An 18,974-nucleotide genomic window follows, 5' to 3' on the forward strand; every position below is an offset into this window, starting at 1 on the left:
GAAGTCAGTACATGGAACTAATGAACAATGTGTCACATATACATTGATCAGCCACAACATTAAAACTGACTGACTGGTGTTGACCTGGCCTCACTTGATCCTAAACTGATCAAGTGTCTGTGGGATGACCCAGAGAGGCCCTAGGACACCCTCAGAAGACCCATGTCCATTCTATGATGAGACACAAGAGAGACCTGCACGATAATAGGAAGTTGTTATGTCAGATTCATGTATGTTTGCATTATTTAAATACTACAATGCCATTCATCAATCAAATCCGTGCAGACTAATGCACGCATATAAAGCATATAAAAGTGCAGTAGACGTTTTTATTGATACATAAGTACTTGAAACATGTGAAGTGAGAGCTGGTAGACGTGATGGAGGAACCAGACGAGGGCTTCTCACTATCTGAATCAGTGTAAGTAGGTCCGGGCCTTTCTTTCCACTTCACTGCAGTATATTTCAGGAAGCCCTGTAGCCCTGCACATTGACAAGCACATGTCAGGTTTATTCACCTAATACACACTCCCAGCCGTACAATTATCACTCTCCAGGACAACCTGTTAACCAAAAAAAACATACTTACTTGAGCTCCTTGAGCTTCTTCCCCTTGATCTCATCGAGGCGCATACGTCTCTGCCGGGCTTCATCCACCAGCCGGTCGCCCTCCTTGAAGAACTCCCTGCGCTTGTCTATGGCTGACAGCTCTCGTTCCTTCATCTGCTGTCGGATGGCCTGTGCGTGATAGTGGGCCTTCTGGGCCTGCCTCTCCTCCTGCTCCTTCTGTTTGATTATTGCTACCTGTTGGGCCCTGCGTGGAGAGGGGTAGAAGTGGGTGAGGACATCTTAAAGCAGCATTTCAATTGTGTAAAATGTAGCTTCCAGAGATCTTTCTTACCTGAGCACCCTCTCAAAGTCGGCCTTCTCCCGACCAGCCTCGACGGACAGGCAGTGCTCTTTTGATAGGACTTGCTCCTTCCGAGCCGCCCTCAGCATCGCCTCGTCCTGCGCTTTCTTTGCCGCTTTCTCCTTCTCCCTTTGCCTCCATTCTCTGTCTAGGATGTCTTGGTTCCTCTTAGCACGGAGCTCGTCCTTCCAAATCCACAGGCACACAAGTTGTTGAGTGCATTTTTTACGCTGTTACAAATCTGCACATTTGTCACATTTACGGTAGTTTTATTTCCTGACCTTCTCTGCCTGGTAATCTCTTGCTTTTTCTTGCCGGGCCCTCAGCCTAGCAATCTCCAACTCCTTCTCCTTCTTGATTCTTCTTTGCTCTGCTTCATATTCTGCCTCTCTCTCCTGCAGAGGTCATAAAATGTCAGTTTAAGACACACACACACACACACACACCAGGAAAGGATATCTGTAATTTTCACAGAATACATCAGCATGACGTGTGTCAGATTTTATGTTCATGCTTAATAGTGATTATCTATGGCCTGAGTCTGGAAGTTGCTTCCATCTGACCAGTTTCTTTTGGATGTATTCCATATCTCTCATGTCAGCCAGCTTCTCCTCCTCCATCCTCTGCTCCTTGGCCCGCATAGTCTCAGCGTTGATGCGCATGACCTCCTCCTGCAGAAGCTGTTGCTCCAACTTCTTCCTCTCCAGGGTCTAGACAAAAAAAAGTCGACCGGTCACAGAAGAACGACCATCGAGTGTTTTCCTGAGTATGTCCTGGAAGTGTTTTACCTGGAGGTCCTCTAGGTTCATTTCGGCCAGCTTCTCTCTTAACAGCACCTTCTCTTGCTCTTTCATTTCAGCTTGCATTTGCTTTTCTTCCAGACGTTTCTGGATCTGGTTACAAATTTGCTCCATTCCTCTGAAATAGAAGACAAGTGTAGTGACGCTGCTCCTAGTTTCCCTTCACTGCTTGTCAGTGACCTTTGTAAATGATCTCATGACAAAGATATCCTAAAAGAGTGTGCTATCAGTGGAACACAGTGAAGTACCTGATCTTCTGCTGTTTGCGCAGTACATCAATCTTCTCCACTGTTTCCAGAGCCTTGCGTCGTTCTATCTCCATCATGGCATCCAGACGCTTCTCCTCCTCTTCCATCTCTTCCTGGATCTGTTTCTTCTCTTGGATCTGGGCGTCGCGTGTGGCTTGACATTGAGCGCCTAAAATCAGCTGAGGGGAACACACAGAGAGAAGCATTTTTGCACCTTTTTGGCGCTTTTTAATTTTTTTTTTTTTTATCTGCAGCTGCATCTTACCTGGTTCAGCCTTTTGATCTCTTCCTCTTGCTCCATCCTTAAAGCGTTGGCTCGCTCCACCAAGCGCTGTGCACGGTCCCGGGCCTCCAGCTCCAGCGCTGTCAGGGCCTGGTTTTCCTCACGCAAAAAGTCCGCTGCAAAGAGTTTATTCTTCCTTTCGTCTGCAGCTGTCTGGATGCGAAGTATATTTTAAGAAAAAAAGGAAGTTAAACGCTTTCTGTGTTGTTGTCATTCTGCAAATCAAAAGACCAGTTTTTGTTGGATGTTTGTTTCATACAATTTCCTCCTCCCTTTTCTTCTGATAAGCCTGCTTCAAGGCCTCCCTCTCCTCCTTGATGAGAACCCGGGACGTGGAAGTGATCCGTTCAAACTCAGCTGGTGGAAGAACGATGGAATCTCCTGAGGGGTCCTTCAACGGGATCCTGACACATTTACAGACAGTGGTTCATTAGATGTGCTTTTTGGGTTTCAGTAGAACATAAACACTATGTTGTACCATCTTAAAAGTTTTATCTTTACAATATTACCGTATTAAAATGCACATTATTTGTTTCAAACCCACAGATACACTCTCAGATAGTTACCCTACCTAATATTGCGGATGAGGTCCTTGGTGATGATTTGAACCATCTCCCCTTCTTCGTTCTTCTGGGGCCGACCTTTCACTTTAGTGGTTAAGTTTTGATACGTCTCCGACTGTGATGAAGATAATGTATGGGCAAATTTTGGTTGGCAACAATTTCTGAACATTTCTAGTCATACACTACTTGTATATTTTCAATACACTGGCTAAAGGCATTACATTTCACAATGTATGTGTGCATGTATGTGCTGCCTTCACTTATATTTTACATATATGCTACTTTCTACTTTGACTTGCAGGAGAGAAATATTGGACCTTTTACTCCTTTAACTACATTTTCTTCACAGCAGATTATACATTAAAAGAATGTAAATGAGTGATAAAAAAAATATTGTTATACGTAAATTAACTCAGCATATATATATATGTGTGTGTTTTTAAAAATAAAGTTAAATAAAATACATACATTTACTGTATAAACTGTAAAATGCTTAAATATTTAGCTTTTTTTGCTTAAATATGTGAATTACTGAACTAATATTTAGTTTTATAACCACCTTGAACAGTTCTTGCAGCGCAGGACTATGGGGGACTAAATTCAGAAACTGCATTTCTGGTTCAGACTACTTTATAACATTGTTGGTCTGGAACCAAGATGCTGGACCCCTACTGCTATGTTTGGGGTTATTATTATTATTATTATTATTAGTAGTAGTAGTAGTAGTAGTAGTAGTACACGTGATGAAGTTTTTGGTGATATGTTTTCCTTTTATTTCAGTGGTTTAGAAGAACTAGGTTAGTAGATCTGAGTACTTCCTTACCGGTTTTGGGCTCCCAAACAGGGTTTCATCGACCCGAGAACTGGGGGCCACGGTGCGGTATCGGCCCGGATGAGATCTGCTCCTTGAAGACGCGGAGCTGGATCCCAGTCTCTGTTGGGGTTGACAGTAATTTAAAACACCTGTTGTTACAAACACCTGTCAATAAATATCGTCGCTTAAAACGACTGTCAGGAAATGACACTGCGCTACTTCTTCTAATTTAGACTCACCATGGTCCTGGAGTCCAGGGCAACGGAGGAGAAAGAAATAAGCTCAAAAATGAAAACTCAAGCTTTTCTACTTTATTTGCAAGCTTGTTTCTATGAGTTACATTGCACGCTAATGTTCGGCGTTTGTATTTTTAAAAACGTACCTAGCTGACTTAAAAACATTGACTGAAATTCTCTCACGTCGATTTTGAAATGTTTGTTAAAGGTTGCCATGGGAACAAAGGACAGCTACAAGGGGGAGGGGGTGGGTAACCCGGAAGAATATCCGCGAAACGCGAATCAATATACGGCTGTGTTTTAGTTAATAATGAAGTTTAACCAGCGGTTAGTTAATGTGCTAGTTAGTTATGAATGAAGAGCTACAAATAATACTTCTTAAGTTAGCCATTCAAAAGACATGTTGTTGAATAACAGACAGCTACTGTGCTCGGCGTAGGAACAAGTCAGACTGCTTTTTTTTTTTTTTTTTTACTGGAGAACGGACGGATCGAAGAAGATTACTGTCAGCAAATCACTTTGAAACTCCGGCGTCCGTGAGTGGGCGGTGCCAGGTACCTCACGTGATGCGGAAGCGCCACATCATTTACTTCACTACCCTTCCTCTTTCTCAGACAAAATCTGGACAGAGCATGAGTTGCACTTTTATTCGACATTACTGCAAAGAGACGTAAAGTTATTTTGTGGAAAAGTTCAGCCTGGTCACCTTCCTGTACCAAAAAGAGGAGCTGCACATACAGAGGTTGTTTGTATGTTTGTAATCAAGTTTTGTAGAGTAAGTTTTATGTTTTACATACCACCTACTCTAAAGTATGATCTAGTGTAAATGTAAAATTTTATTTCAACTTAATTGACAGATTTTATGAATGTGTACAGCAATACTGTATGCCTAGACACACATGTGACACTAATCTCTGTACAACAATTACTACTACTCTACCCCCATTATTAATTATATTTGACTTCTGTCTGTTAGATCTTTTATTGATGAGGATCACACACCCCCACTTCGAGAGGAGCCTCCCCCCGGTCTGCAGTAACTATTGGACATCTCAGTAAATCATTAAACACATCAGGCTGTGAGGACTCACAAACAACAACACGAACACCAAGGTCACTGTTAAACTAGAAGGACTGTTGCTTAAAGGAAACAATGGATCATATTCAGCTTTGGAATCACAAATCAGTGGTTTCTTTTTCCATCTCCCCTCTCTGGATGGCCCGCAGCGCACGGTAACTAATTCAATCAGCTCCGGGGTAGAGAAGTTGACCATTAACTTCCTGATTGCAAACACTTCTTCACTTGTAAGCAGCTGCTTCTCCACAGTGACTCCTGAAGCAAAGTTCACTGTCACAGACAGTCTGTCAGACTACAGGAGCTTGCCCCGTTCTCTCCCCGTTTTTTACTGAAGGACCAAATCTGCAGTCATGGCTAAAGCGAATTATGGATACTACAGAACCACAATATTTCTGGCCATGTTTGTGGGCTACACGCTGTACTACTTTAACAGAAAGACTTTCTCCTTTGTGATGCCTTCTCTGATGCAAGAAATTAAGCTGGATAAGGATGATCTGGGTATGAGACACTTTGATTGTTTTGTATGTTCTATATTAGGAGAGAATTATCTACACAACATAAATGCTGCATGCCTTCTCTGCAATCCATAACAAGTGAATTAACAGAAGATAACTTAAAAGAAAATTGACTGTTTGCTCATCAAGAGTCAACATTTAAACTTCTACACACGCTGCTACATTAATGAATCCACTCATAAATACGTGGTTCTCTTTGTTAAATGTTGTGTTGCAGACATGCTTCTTTAGAAGATATATGTGTTTTTGAATTATTTGCACATCATACATATTTAGAGTCAGACCAGAAAATCTTGTCATGGGTTTGATCTGCTGTGTGTGCACTGTGTTTTGCATTTTCTTTGTTCAGGTATGATCACCAGCAGTCAGTCTCTGGCCTACGCTATCAGTAAGTTCATCAGTGGAGTGCTTTCAGACCAGATCAGCGCTCGCTGGCTCTTCTCCATTGGCCTGTTCTTGGTGGGAGGCATCAACGTGGTCTTCTCTTGGTCCTCTACTGTTGCTGTCTTCTCTGCCTTGTGGTTTATCAATGGACTGGGCCAAGGCCTGGGCTGGCCTCCCTGCGGCAGAGTGCTGCGTAAGGTACGTAACCCACATCCCATTATATCAGTGCTGATACACTGGTTCAAGATATTTACTTTTATTTTCCTCCTCAGTGTCATAAAGATAAAAATAAGCCAAAACATAACCCTAATGTTTAAAAATTAATGCATCACAATATAAACATACTTACATGTACCACCCACCTCGACCAGACCAGACACCCCCACCCCATAGTAATGACCTAGCAGGATGCAGCCTGACACAGACACAAAAACTGTTTAGGAACAACTCAAAAAAACATGAAGAACAGCACAAGGTTTTGTCCTGGCCTCCACATTCACCAGATCCCAAAATGATAATGTATGTGTAGAATGATCTACAGAGGACCCTCCCCTCAACCCATAGGACCCAAAGACCCCCATTTACAACATTCTGTTACCAGGCACCACAGGACACCCTCAGAAAACCCATGTCCACTCTCTGATGAGTCACAACAGTTTTGGAGGCACAAGGGAGACCTACACAATGTTAGGAAGGTGGTCATAATGTTATGCCAGATTAGTGTAACAGTCCTGGACTAAAATGATTGAGCATTAGTTTAATATAACTGACAGATATGTTGATTCCACTGTGTTTTCATTTTGGATGCTGTGGTTTGTAGTGGTACTTCTGTTTTCACTAGTGTACTTAATGAATTGGCAAGTAAGTGTATGTTGTACCATTAAAAAAATAATAAATAAAAAGATAAAAGTTCTTGTGTTATATTCAATCTAGTGCCTTGAAGAAAAGGGCCAGTTTGTGTAAATGTAATTTTATGATGTTCACCCCCAGATTATTTATTGTTACCAGTAACAGTTTTAGAAGCTTTAACAATTTGTTAAAATGTTTACTGAATTAAAACTTCAAATTAAAATAAAAGGTGAAAAAGTAGCTCTAATGTTTAACGATTGTCTTTATAAAATGGACAAATATGTCAACTGTCACATATGGCTGTCACTGCAGACCACTGCGTTGTTTCAGTTATGTATTTTAAAGGTAGTATAATGACACTCCCTGTCAACGGTGTCATGTTTTCATGCCATTATTTCTTCTTCCTCTGCTCTCAGTGGTTTGAGCCCTCACAGTTCGGGACATGGTGGGCAATTCTGTCCTGCAGCATGAATCTGGCTGGCAGCTTGGGCCCCATTATCGCCACAGTGCTGGCCGAGAGTTACAGCTGGAGGGCGATACTGTCCGTCTCAGGAATGATCTGCGTGGTCGTCTCCTTTTTTTGCTTGCTGCTGATCAAGAACGAGCCGAAGGACGTGGGGCTGCCCAACGTGGAGGCGGCAGCCAAGAAGGGCAAAGGAGGTGAGGCTTACTTCTACTGAGGTTTTCCAAGAATCAGGAACAAGTTCTGACCAGTGCTCTTGTCTGATACAGGCGTTACTCAGATAACATGTAACCATGTGTGCTGTTACACAGTGTGCATCTCTTTATGACTAAAGGTCGGTGACTCTGTGGACTCCGTACCCAGTGTGCCCCTCACATGCAACTAGTGTGTGTGTTGTCTAGGTCGTACATAGGCAGAGTGAGAACACCGATATGTGAGGTGATGTTTTATGCATGAGGAGATCCCTCCTCAACTCACCTCAGTCATGGAAGAGGGGGGTCATCTTACAGCAACTGTGGGCCGTTAATGGTAATGAAGATACAAAAAGGACTTAAATAATGATCACTTTTTTCCTTGTTCAGGATCCTCCAGCAATGAAAGCACCCTGTCTGAGTTCCTGCTCTCACCCTACCTGTGGCTGCTGTCCTTCTCCTACCTGGTGGTGTTTGGGGTGAAGACGGCCTGCACCGACTGGGGCCAGCTGTTTCTCATTCAAGACAAGGGCCAGTCCACTCTAATGGGTATAAGAGAGGGCTGAAATAGACACCTCTGGATGTCTATTGAGAAATGTGACTTTAGCTTACCGTTTCTGGTGATTCACCGTATTCCTCTTCGTAGGTAGCTCATACATGAGTGCCCTGGAGGTTGGAGGCCTGTTGGGTAGTCTCGCAGCAGGTTATTTCTCTGACAAGGCTGTGGCCAAAGTGAGTTTACTTTATGTTTGTTTTTAACCGCCCAAAAAAATACTCTCCAGCAATTCTGCCCTTTTTTGTCCTCATATCATGATTGAATCCAATTTTGCGACATAAGCAATCAATGAGAATACACTTTAGATAATGCGTGTGTTTGAAGCCAGCAACATCTCATCATTTCCCTGCTCTGTGCAGCAAGGGATGAGAATCTATGGCAATCCTCGCCACTTCATCCTGATCTGCATGATGGCGGGAATGTTTGTGTCCATGTATTTGTTCAGAGCCACAGTTACTCCAGACAGCTCCAAGGTAATGACCACCTCCCAGTGGACAGTTCAGAAATAATCACTACCATTCTTTAATGCACTGCACGTCATGTGTGTATCTGTTACCTGCTCTTCCAGATGTGGATACTCAGCTTGGGTGCCGTTTTTGGGTTCTCCTCTTATGGACCGATTGCATTGTTTGGAGTTATAGCCAATGAGAGCGCTCCATCTAACTACTGCGGGACATCACATGCCATAGTTGCTCTAATGGCCAACAGTGAGTTAACTACTACTCATTTCAGAATCATCACATTCTTCTAGCAACCAAGCAAGCCCTTTAATGCAGCAAGAATTAGCCATAGAAAAATAATCAATATGATATTTAGTCCTACAGTTTTCCACCTGATGCTAACTTTGCACAGATTAGGCCTTGAATGAATTGCATTCTTTATATTTTATCATCATTTTGTGGTTAGCTTATCCATTTGTTTCCTCCTTAGTTGGTGGCTTCTTGTCTGGACTTCCATTCAGCAGCATTGCCAAGCACCACGGCTGGGAAATGGCCTTCTGGGTAGCTGAGGTCGTCTGTTTAGTCACTGCTGTCGGATTCTTCCTGCTGCGCAACATCCGAACCAAGATGGGACACATTCCCAAGAAGGCAGACTAACGGTATCACACCTCAACCTCTACGCCCAGAGGAAAGCTGAGAGGAAAACTACTTTGCGATGCCATTGTATTTCCTTTTTTTTTTTTTTATGTGTGTGTACATGTGTGTGTCTACAGCATTTCCACTCTCTTGCAGGACTTTGAGTGCTTTTTCCTCAGAAACCTGTTGCACAAGGTGCTTTTCTACATACACCTTAAGTCTGTAAACGCAATGCATCAGTAGTGCAACAAAAAAATGTGAAATGACTGCACATTATGTTTTTCATACAACTAAATGTGGTAAAAACATATTGAGAGAAAGGTCACTGTCATACTGTAATAATAAGGGCAATAAACTAGATCCTGGTTTATTGCAAAAAGAACTTAGTAATGAAAATTATGACTGGAATTGCAATTTTTGCATTGCATATTTTCTGAAAAAAGCACAATGTGTGGTCTTCACTATGAACACAGTGAAAGGCTTGAATAAACAATACTTGGTTTTCTTAGTTATTTTCACAGTTTGTACTCAGTGCCCAATAGACCCTTTACACATAAGTAATTTTGACACAAATTAAACACTGATGTTATCATTAAATACGGCTCTGAGGTAGAGAGACTGGAGACAATAGAGAAGAACCCTCATTAAAACATTTAGTAACCTCTGTGTTTATCACTGCAGCCATTTTGACTTGAAATAGTGGGTAAAGACAACAACACCACACGGCAGTTAAGCACACATGCAGCAAAAAAAACAAAAAACAAATGCAAACATTTATACACTGTGATTTAATCATTTAAGTATTTACAAAGCATATTTACATTGGGTTAATATCAGAAAAGTCCACGCAAACAAAATCTACTCATTTTCTTTCCGTCTTCTCTGGTTTAAGAGCCAGCTCCAAAGTTTCCAGCTTTCTCTGCCACCTCCAGAGCACTCTTCAGATTCTGATCAAAGAGTTCACATCTGGAAATTAGAAGGCACAAGAATTGTGTACGTGCAGGTTAGACGTGTGACCTATGATCAGAAATGTAATGACGATAAATTCACGACAGTTACCTGATTGGCATTTCCAGAGAGTAGAACGGGTTCTTGAGGGCAAAATCTGAATAGATCTCGTAAATCTTCCTCAACAGCGCATCAATACCAGACTGACGGGGGTCTGCCAGCACGATAAACTTTATACCTGAGAGACCAAGGATGAAATCAGCAAGGAATACGCTGGTTAAAAACACTTAAAAACAGTCACTGTAAAATGTACACCAAGCTATCATGTAGGATACATTACTGGTCAGATGGCTGTTTAATGGGCAAATCTATGAGCTGCATATCGTCATCTCCACATTTAATACCATTGCCATGTTCTCATTTCAGCTACTCATCTAATGTACTTAAATCCAATGTATCAGCCACAACATTAAAAGCCACCAACCTATGGGGGAAAAAAGCTGGGTCCTGACATTTAAGTGGATGTTCCTTTGACATGAACACTGTTGCGGGCCAGGCATGCACCCATGGCAATGACAAGGGCATTCCTTGTATCCTGCTGCCATATGTTCCCCAGATAAACAATGAATTTGAACCCTTCTTCCACTGGCCCTTGTTAAATTCGCTCAAATTGTTCCACTTCCATTTTCTACATGTAACACATGACCTTTGGGGACAAAAATGCTCACATCCTGTCAAATATATCCTATCTACTGACAGGCAGATAAAATAACCAGATAATAAATGTTTATTACTTGACCAGTCATAAGGTTATGGCTGACTGGTGTACACTGACAATATCTAAGAAATGCACCACTGACCTGTTAGAGTCTGGAAGCAGTGGAGTTTGAAGACATCCGTTTCTAGCATCTCGATCCCTGAACTGCCAACTTCCGGGGAGAGCTGAGAACCTATAGCAAATAATCTGGAAATAAAAACAAAATCGTGTTAGAGACACGTAGTGATCACAGAAGTCCTTTGTCGTCTTCTGCAAGAGAAGGTAGAAGATCGGAGTTAAATAATCCTGAAAGTGGTTTTGAATGTCTTGGACTCTCTCAAACACTTACGAGTGAAACATGGACGCCAGCATCAGCTTCTCGTTAGAGCTCAGTTTTGCTCGTCCGAAGCGAATAGACACGGGGTAGTTTGTGGAGTCTTTCAAATATTCAATGGTGTCCTTCCCATCTGCCGTATTCTTTCCGATCACGTCGACTCCATTGATTGACAGCACTGCGTGGCCCACTGACAACACAAGGTAGAAATTCACGGTACATAAAGTCAACCAAACAATGACAACATCCTCATTTAACACCCATCTGCACAATACAAATGTTAAATTACGTGATGCTCATGCAGACAGGTACACTACAAACCAAGATCATTCAAGCCAGCTTCTCCGCAGGGAACTAACCAAATATGTATACACTGGTTAATTAAACGGATAGCATATTAGTAATGTTCATTTCCCCGTGGTTATTTAGCCTGTACATTATAGGATAGCCTCTGGTGACCCTATTTCCTAAATGAAAACCGGGGACATTTACAGGTTAAATGTTATCAAGATGAAATTAAGAAAAAGAAACAATTACGGTTTCATTTATTTTGGCATATTAAACATATTTAAGCTCCTATGTTGTCAATAGCAGCGCGACTTGTTACCGTAATAGCTGTTGTTGTAGACAACATTTTTTCCTCATTCATAAAACGCTAAAATCGGGAACATTTTCGGGTACAAATTTAGCCGGGGGACAGCTCTTCCAAAACGAGAACTGTCCACAGATATTGGGAACGTCTGGTCGCCCTAGGATTGTAACCAGCTGGCATTTCTAGTATCGGGTAGCTAATGAACCGAGCTAGCTCTGTGCCCTGAGACCTTACCTCTGATCCCGTCCCGCTGTCCAAACGACACGATCACCTTTTCATCGTGATGCTTGAGCACCAAGTCTAAAGGGTAGCTGAAGGTCTTCTCGACTTCAGTCCTCGGAACATAATTGTCATATTGGTAAATTAAACCTCCAGCTTTATTCACCACGTACACACTGAAGATCACCATCTTTGCAGCGTCCTGCCCAGCTGACAACACCAGTGTCACGTGATAGATAGCGAGAGCTGCTAAAAGCTATTCATAATGTAAAATAGTTACTTGGACGGTTTATTTTGTGAGTGTGTTCGCCCTAAAACAAAATAATCTAGAAAAAAATGGTATGCAGGTGTTTCGAGTGTTAAAAAGAAGAAGGTCACTTAAACACGCAAAAAAACTCAATTTCCCAGAAGTCCTCAGCTTACTTCCGCATGTACGGGTTGTCTAAGGGGCTCTCGCACGGGTGGACTTCCTTTCGCTCCGACATCTTGACGAGGAAACATGGTGAGGACAGTTATTACACGTTTTGTTGAAGCAAATACAACGTTGCCCGATTTACTGTTACTTTTCCGGAGCCTCATTAGTCGTCATATCTTGAGATTCAAAAGTGCTACCATACCCTTGTTGTATTAGCGTGTGGCTGAAGCCATGTGTAGTTACATTTACACATTAAACCGCTGGCTTGCTAGCTAGCTAGCTAGTTAGCTAATTCCACCATGCTTCTAGCTACGCTGTGTCTACCGAAAACAAACCGAATAAAGTTTTTCCCTTTTAATACCCCACTAATAATTAATTGCTACAGAACTTAGTAAAACTGCAACAATTATTTATTTCATCAGCGTGCGGTAATGTTTGGAGAATCATGATGAACGTGCCACTATAACGCCTCGGTAAAGACTAGGCCGTCCCACGCCGGCGAACCCATCTCCGCTTAAACGAACAACTCTTTGATCGCTATAACGAAAGATAAAAACGTTTTTGTTTACAAGTACATCCTGACATGTGCTACCAGGTAACGCATGTCAAACCTGATGGTTGACTGATGTCCTCTGTTTCCAGCCTCCTAAGCAGGATAAGAAGAAGGACACTGGGAAGTCCAAGAAGGACAAGGACCCAGTCAACAAGTCTGGAGGCAAAGCCAAGAAGAAGGTAAGCGGTTTATTCGTCTTGAAAATTACCATGCACAACATTTGGATCTTCAGGCCCTGTTTGGCCTAGGAGCACTGAATCTTTCTAACCACTAAACTGTCTGTGTGACTCCGAGCAGAAGTGGTCCAAGGGAAAAGTGAGGGACAAGCTCAACAACCTGGTCCTCTTCGACAAGGCTACCTACGACAAGCTGTACAAAGAAGTGCCCAACTACAAGCTCATCACCCCCGCTGTTGTGTCTGAGAGGCTGAAGATCCGTGGCTCCCTGGCCAGGAACGCTCTCCAGGAACTGCTTGCCAAAGGTAAATTTCACATCCTAAATGATGCACGTTGGGTAATGATGGAGAGCAATTGCTCCATCTGAGTAGAATGTGTGTGTGTGTGTGTGTGTTTTTTTTCTTTTGCACTTGACTGTTGCCATGGGATAATGGTCTCAACATGATGGGGTCGTGTGTTATGACTTTGGGTCCACTTACCAGATAGGGCAATCTGCAGTGCAGTTCTTTTAGTAAAAAGCTGAAGAAGCTAATAATGACATGGTCTGCATAAATCTTCAATGAGTGATTTATCGCACTGAATAAGTTGATCAAAGGTAACAGCCGTTTGAGGTTTTAAAGAAAAGCTCAGCAGAAAAGTTTAGTGCAGATGGTTCCAACTCTACAAAATAACATTTTACCCTTTCAGTGTCGTGACGCAGTATAAAGCTATGAATCACAGGCTCTGAATGTCACTGGTCTGTTCATTAATGAATTTTACAGCATTTCAACATGTGTTCCGAAGTGACTCTGATATTACTATTCTGTTACTACTTATCCATATAACGTTGCAGGGACTTGGAACCTCAACTGACATTAGTGTAAAAGGTGGGCAGTTTGCCAGTCAATCAAAAGGCCAACACAGAGACAACTACTGACATCTACTGCTAAATTAGAATCACCAACTAAAAATAACATGCAAACTACACACAGGGCAGCGGTTCAACGTTAGAATCGTCTGCCTACAAGGCGACAATGCCAAGGATTGAACCACCGTCATTTATATTTTCCTTTGAGTCTAAATGACTAGCAAGTGTTATTTTAGTATCTTTTAATTGCGCTTAACGAGTGCCTTGCCAAAATTTAGCAAGTCAAGTTTAGTCTGAGGCTTTGTCAGGCAGTCGTTCTTGCCTTGCTTCTCATGCTCAAATGAGTTTAAGTCCATTAAAGCTACAAGTTTTCACTGTGTGATAAGTGAACTTGTACAACTCGTCATCTTCACACATGGTGTAGCATTAATCAAGGTAGACAACTGTGATGACATGAGATAAATAGTAACTGCATAATTCCTGAAGCTGGATCAGTCATTGTTTAAATGACAGTGTTTGAAAAGTCAGTCTTTTAAGCACAGTTAGTGCCACTAAATTTTTTTATTTTTTTTTTTAAACATCTACTGGTCAAGTGTGTTGTCTTGAAGACTGACTAAAAGAAGTGGGTGTATGAAAGCTTTGAAATTTGTGGGAGAGAATATGCTGACTGAGAACTTTTCCTGTTCTGTTTTCTAGGCATGATCAAACTGGTGTCCAAACACAGAGCACAGCTGATTTACACACGTAACACCAAGGGTGGTGATGAGGAGGCAGCAGCAGAGAAAGCATAATCGGTTCTCCTGTTTCTTTCCTGTGATGAGCTGTTTGTAATGAAAGGTGAAATAAAAATGTAAAAACAAAATCTGCTTTGTATTTTTTTTTTCCTGTTTTTCTGCCATTAACCAGATGATCATTGCAGACTGGGATATGAAATTACCAGTCACTGGTTACTAATTACTTTGTCAGTAGATGACCATGATGTTGTCAAACTAATGTAACATTAATATCAAGTTTGTGTTATAGTCATGCATCACTTCTACCTTATACCCTGATGAGCACCTCCACAGAAATGTAGCTATGCTCCAGAGCAACAAAGAACACAACGGCTGTGATTTATTCAAAATGCATTTCTTTGTTCAGCCTCCTACACAAAGCTTCTATTTTCTGTGCTGCAGTGATTTCTGTGACAATAACCTCATTTACATTTAACTTCAACATGAGCCAATCAGTTGTACACAAAGGAGCTCAACACAGCTGACTAGTCCCTGCATAGTGTATAAGCAGTGTAATTACAGAACACACCAGTGCAAAGATAGAAATGTTTTCATCAGTGTAGGTTCTACATTGATGTAAGTATAAACCAGATGCTAGATATTTGTGGCAAAAGATTTAAACATTTTAGTCTGGTAAAAATAGGATCAAACAGTGAGTAAAGTCTAAACCACTCAATAAAATCACTCCTGCTTCTTCAATTGACAGTGAATTTGTTAATGTGTTCTTCATGTCCATCTCTCTTGTTTAATCCGCCTTCCACCTGTAAAGTCATATAAATGAGAAAGTATCTTGGAACAAGTGTCTGGTCTCAGAATTGCAGCTGGTCCCTGGGTGACCCTCTTTAAAGTAAGCATGAGTTTCCTTAAGATCATTTGGCAGTAATCATCTGTATAAAATGTTCTGATAATGAAAACAGATAGTGTAAAGCACGACATGTAGCTGAGTTTGGATCTGAAAGGGATCTTAAAATAAAACTAAATTAACCCAAATCAGGTGCTCTTTTTTGTGCTGACAGTGAATGGATTTAATCAAAGGCCTACTGTCAGTCTACAGTTGAAAGGCAGTTGTTACTCAGGTCACTTCATTGACATTTTGACATAGAAAATTCAAGGCAACAATAATTATTAACCTAATAGCTTTAGCATTATCTACAGTACATGCATGGGGCCTGTCTAACTCCAACAGCAGAGACATCGTGTTCAAATGCACACAAAGGGATGACTATTACACCAACAGAACAGCCTGTGCTGCTGGATGCATTCACACTTCATTTAGCGCGCTGCGTTCGGTTACCATCAGCACCCCCGATAATGAAATTCCCCAGTTCTCTACCTAGGCCATCATCCTAGTGTTATCATCCAGTAAATATAAAGAGGCATCCTGACTCAACCAATCTTGTTTTTCATGTTAGGTGGATAATTTCTAACTTGCTTGGAAAGATTCATCATTTATGTCCTCTGTCTGACTCTTCAAAGCCATGGGCGGTGAAAGGTTATAAGACGCTGGTAAGAATGGTGCCAAATGAAGAAGCTGTCTTCCCCATCAAATGTTTGCTTGGGGCACCAGATTTGCAGGAGTCTTGTGATGGATGCCGTCAGACGTCCCTTCGTCAGGGCGCGGCGTCGCCTCAAGTGGCAGTCGCAAAACAAACTGCACCCCAGGTTGACAGATGCACCATCCATCAGCTGCTCCAGCATCAGCCTGGGAGGACACAAACACAATACTGCCTCTGACTCTTCACTGACGCGCCCCACTAGTGGCTGTTTAACAGAGCAACTGTCACATGCTGGAGTAGTAAAACCTTTATTTTCTGAGGTTTACTTCCCTGTAAAGTTGTCTGTGGCACAGAGATGCAAACATGTCTGACTTATGAGACCTCCAAGCACCTGTTTCTTTACATTTTCCGGTGCTGTTGGTGTGTGTTGGTTAAGGTGTGAGTAACAATGATCCAGTTCACTTGTTGGGCACAGAAAGTGCATTTTAACACAGAATAATGCAATCAGTGTTTGACTGTTCTTCGATGGAATAACAGTAATCAGTGCAGTAATCATTTTCCTACTGTGCCAGCGCTGTGAATTCCTGTATTTGTTTGCTCATGAATGCACCGGTTTTTAAGGCTTGGTACACACACACGCACACACACACACACGCGCACACACGCGCACACACGCACACAGGCTGAAGGTGGTTGGAGCTTTGCGTAAGGTCACCAGACTGCAAGTCGAGATACAAATTCAATTAAATTAAATTGCCCTGCATTAGCTCCAACCAGATGATCTGACATCATGATTCCAATTAGCACAGCCACATAAACAGTTAATATCAACAACGCTACATTTGGTTGACTGTGAGGGCAACACTGCTTTAAGATATGGTGGTAACAATTTAACAGTAGTCATTTAAAAACACAGCGCACCATTGCTTCCGGCTATTGGCTGGTCATGTCATCAAGCTGTCATTTGCTTGATTATATTACAACACTTCTTTGTGGAACTGGGCCAGGCTGTCTCCAGTTGTGAATAAGTCTACAAACCAAATCCAGTTTTTTAAGCCAGGGATGTAAAACTTAATTTTAGTTAGGGACCACGATCTCAAGCGGGCTTGACCACTAACATATCATTTATATGTTTACTGAAAAAGATTTTGTGAACAACCTGAAATTTTGGTCCATTGCTACCATCTTCTGTTTAGTTCTGGGTCTCAGTGTTGTGTTGTGTATCCTCGACTCTTGCTAAAACAGTGTGACCCTCAGGACAATCTAAGTGCCAGTTTTATTGGGAAAACTGCAGTAAATTTGCAGTTTATAGCCCCTTTCACATCGAGCCAAACCTGGGTTTTTGATCCATGTTGGATGACCCAGCAATTGACCCAGGATTTTATCGGCTCGGGTCGCCTCAGCTTCGATGTGAACACGAACAGGAACATTCTGATTTTGTCACTGGACGGCCTGTCAGACTGCGTCATTGTAGAATCTCCAGGGCTGTGAGCAGCTCAGAGTTTTGATCTACTCCCATCAGAGACCGATCTCTGAAGGGCAGAGATTTTTGTCCATTTTTTCAATCAAACTAATCAAATGTGTTGTTACACGATCATTAATTAAAACCGCATAGGTGAATTAGCCCTACCTCATGTTCGGGAAATTGCGCAGATTGGGGAATGCATGTGCGACATTGTTTATATACAGCTTGTATATGGCACACTTTTTTTATTGATCATGGCGATGCACTGGCAAGAACACGAGATCCGCGAGCTGCTCTGCGTTCGAGGAGAAGAGGAGATTCGGTGGCAGATATTGGGCACAGTGCGGGACACAGCGATTTATTCAAATACCACCAGCCTTTTGAAAGAGCGGTGGTTTGTCCGGTGTCAACGTGTAATGTCGACGTGATGATGTGTGAGAGGAAGGAAAAAAATGCAGCTCTCACAGCGATAAGGTAAAGGTGGGTCGACCCGGGTCTGAAAATCCCAGGTTGAGTTTGGAAGGCGTGAAAGGGGTTTATGAACTTTGTTTGACACCCCTGGTCTAAGCAGTTTGGGACCAACTCTTTATTCCTAAAATATTCACGTTTTATAAGTGCACAAAACACAGATAGAAGTATGGACCTGTTCCGCCATTTTGTCAAAGCGAGGTAAGCTCTAGTCTCATTGATGCATTGTGGCCCTGTTCCATTTATGTGGAGACATGGGAAGTCATCTACACAACTCAGGAGCTCTAACTTTATCCAAAACCTTCCATGCACAAGGTTGTGAATACCATGAAAGCCAAGAAAGGGATGGTCATCAGAGTGTTTACTTGGTGCACACAACATAATTTGAAGGAAGGAAATGATGCCTGTATACTCAGCTTTTAAAGTCATCAAAATTTATTCTGTTCAAAGGATCTATAGAAGAAGAATTACTGCTTGGTTGTGGTCAGTGTCAGGACAGGGACAGATTATGAGGATGTTTGATAAGAAAGAAGAAATTACGCACTTTGTGTCGTCTTTACTACCCCTACCCATTGTTTTCCTCTGCTTCCTGTTTGTCCTAAAAAATACGGAGATTTTACTTTGTGTCTCCTCTTAACTTTACTATCACCCCTATCGCCAGTATATGGATACCCCAGATAATATTCCAGTACATGAAATGGATTTTGATGTGTCACAATAGGAAAAGATCACGTGTGAGCAAAAAAATAAAGAAAACAGAAATGAATGTTGGCTGAATTCCACTGGCACACTTACTGACTTCAAAGCCCCGTCTTGTTGCCCCTACTTTACCATTAGCCTCAGTGACTTCTCGACAGCTGGCGGCAATATTCTGGTGACTTATGACCAGGGCTCTCGAGATGCGAATTTCAATAAGTTCACACGCTCTTGCACCACATATGACATATCTCACGCCGAAAATGATA

The 18,974-nt window shown here is 42.0% G+C and overlaps 4 protein-coding genes across 4 annotated transcripts; 2 read left to right on the forward strand and 2 right to left on the reverse strand.

The window, feature by feature from the left end:
• Nucleotides 1–309: 309 nt before the first annotated feature.
• Nucleotides 310–4,075, reverse strand: cfap45 (cilia and flagella associated protein 45). The gene is made up of 13 exons (XM_047593777.1): nt 4,001–4,075; nt 3,858–3,864; nt 3,628–3,738; nt 2,813–2,919; nt 2,501–2,645; nt 2,224–2,394; nt 1,959–2,137; nt 1,699–1,828; nt 1,474–1,620; nt 1,192–1,305; nt 902–1,095; nt 590–814; nt 310–483 (listed from the first exon to the last, which is right to left on the reverse strand). The coding sequence occupies exons 2-13, from the start codon at nt 3,858–3,860 to the stop codon at nt 417–419; spliced, it is 1,593 nt and encodes a 530-aa protein (XP_047449733.1). The 5' UTR covers nt 3,861–3,864; nt 4,001–4,075; the 3' UTR covers nt 310–416.
• A 391-nt stretch (nt 4,076–4,466) lies between these two features.
• Nucleotides 4,467–9,474, forward strand: slc37a4a (solute carrier family 37 member 4a). The gene is made up of 9 exons (XM_047593778.1): nt 4,467–4,629; nt 4,831–5,430; nt 5,797–6,029; nt 7,097–7,340; nt 7,725–7,883; nt 7,981–8,066; nt 8,250–8,363; nt 8,459–8,597; nt 8,821–9,474. Exons 2-9 carry the CDS (start codon nt 5,283–5,285, stop codon nt 8,985–8,987), a joined length of 1,290 nt encoding a protein of 429 aa, XP_047449734.1. The 5' UTR covers nt 4,467–4,629; nt 4,831–5,282; the 3' UTR covers nt 8,988–9,474.
• A 261-nt stretch (nt 9,475–9,735) lies between these two features.
• On the reverse strand, nt 9,736–12,055 carry trappc4 (trafficking protein particle complex subunit 4). Its single transcript, XM_047593781.1, has 5 exons — nt 11,832–12,055; nt 11,021–11,195; nt 10,775–10,878; nt 10,026–10,152; nt 9,736–9,932 (listed from the first exon to the last, which is right to left on the reverse strand). The coding sequence occupies exons 1-5, from the start codon at nt 12,004–12,006 to the stop codon at nt 9,854–9,856; spliced, it is 660 nt and encodes a 219-aa protein (XP_047449737.1). The 5' UTR covers nt 12,007–12,055; the 3' UTR covers nt 9,736–9,853.
• A 139-nt stretch (nt 12,056–12,194) lies between these two features.
• Nucleotides 12,195–14,669, forward strand: rps25 (ribosomal protein S25). Its single transcript, XM_047593783.1, has 4 exons — nt 12,195–12,318; nt 12,874–12,963; nt 13,082–13,265; nt 14,504–14,669. The coding sequence occupies exons 1-4, from the start codon at nt 12,316–12,318 to the stop codon at nt 14,596–14,598; spliced, it is 372 nt and encodes a 123-aa protein (XP_047449739.1). The 5' UTR covers nt 12,195–12,315; the 3' UTR covers nt 14,599–14,669.
• The last annotated feature ends 4,305 nt before the right edge of the window (nt 14,670–18,974 follow it).

Source organism: Mugil cephalus, chromosome 9 (assembly GCF_022458985.1).
Source record: "Mugil cephalus isolate CIBA_MC_2020 chromosome 9, CIBA_Mcephalus_1.1, whole genome shotgun sequence".
In the NCBI taxonomy this organism is placed as follows: Eukaryota; Metazoa; Chordata; class Actinopteri; order Mugiliformes; family Mugilidae; genus Mugil; species Mugil cephalus.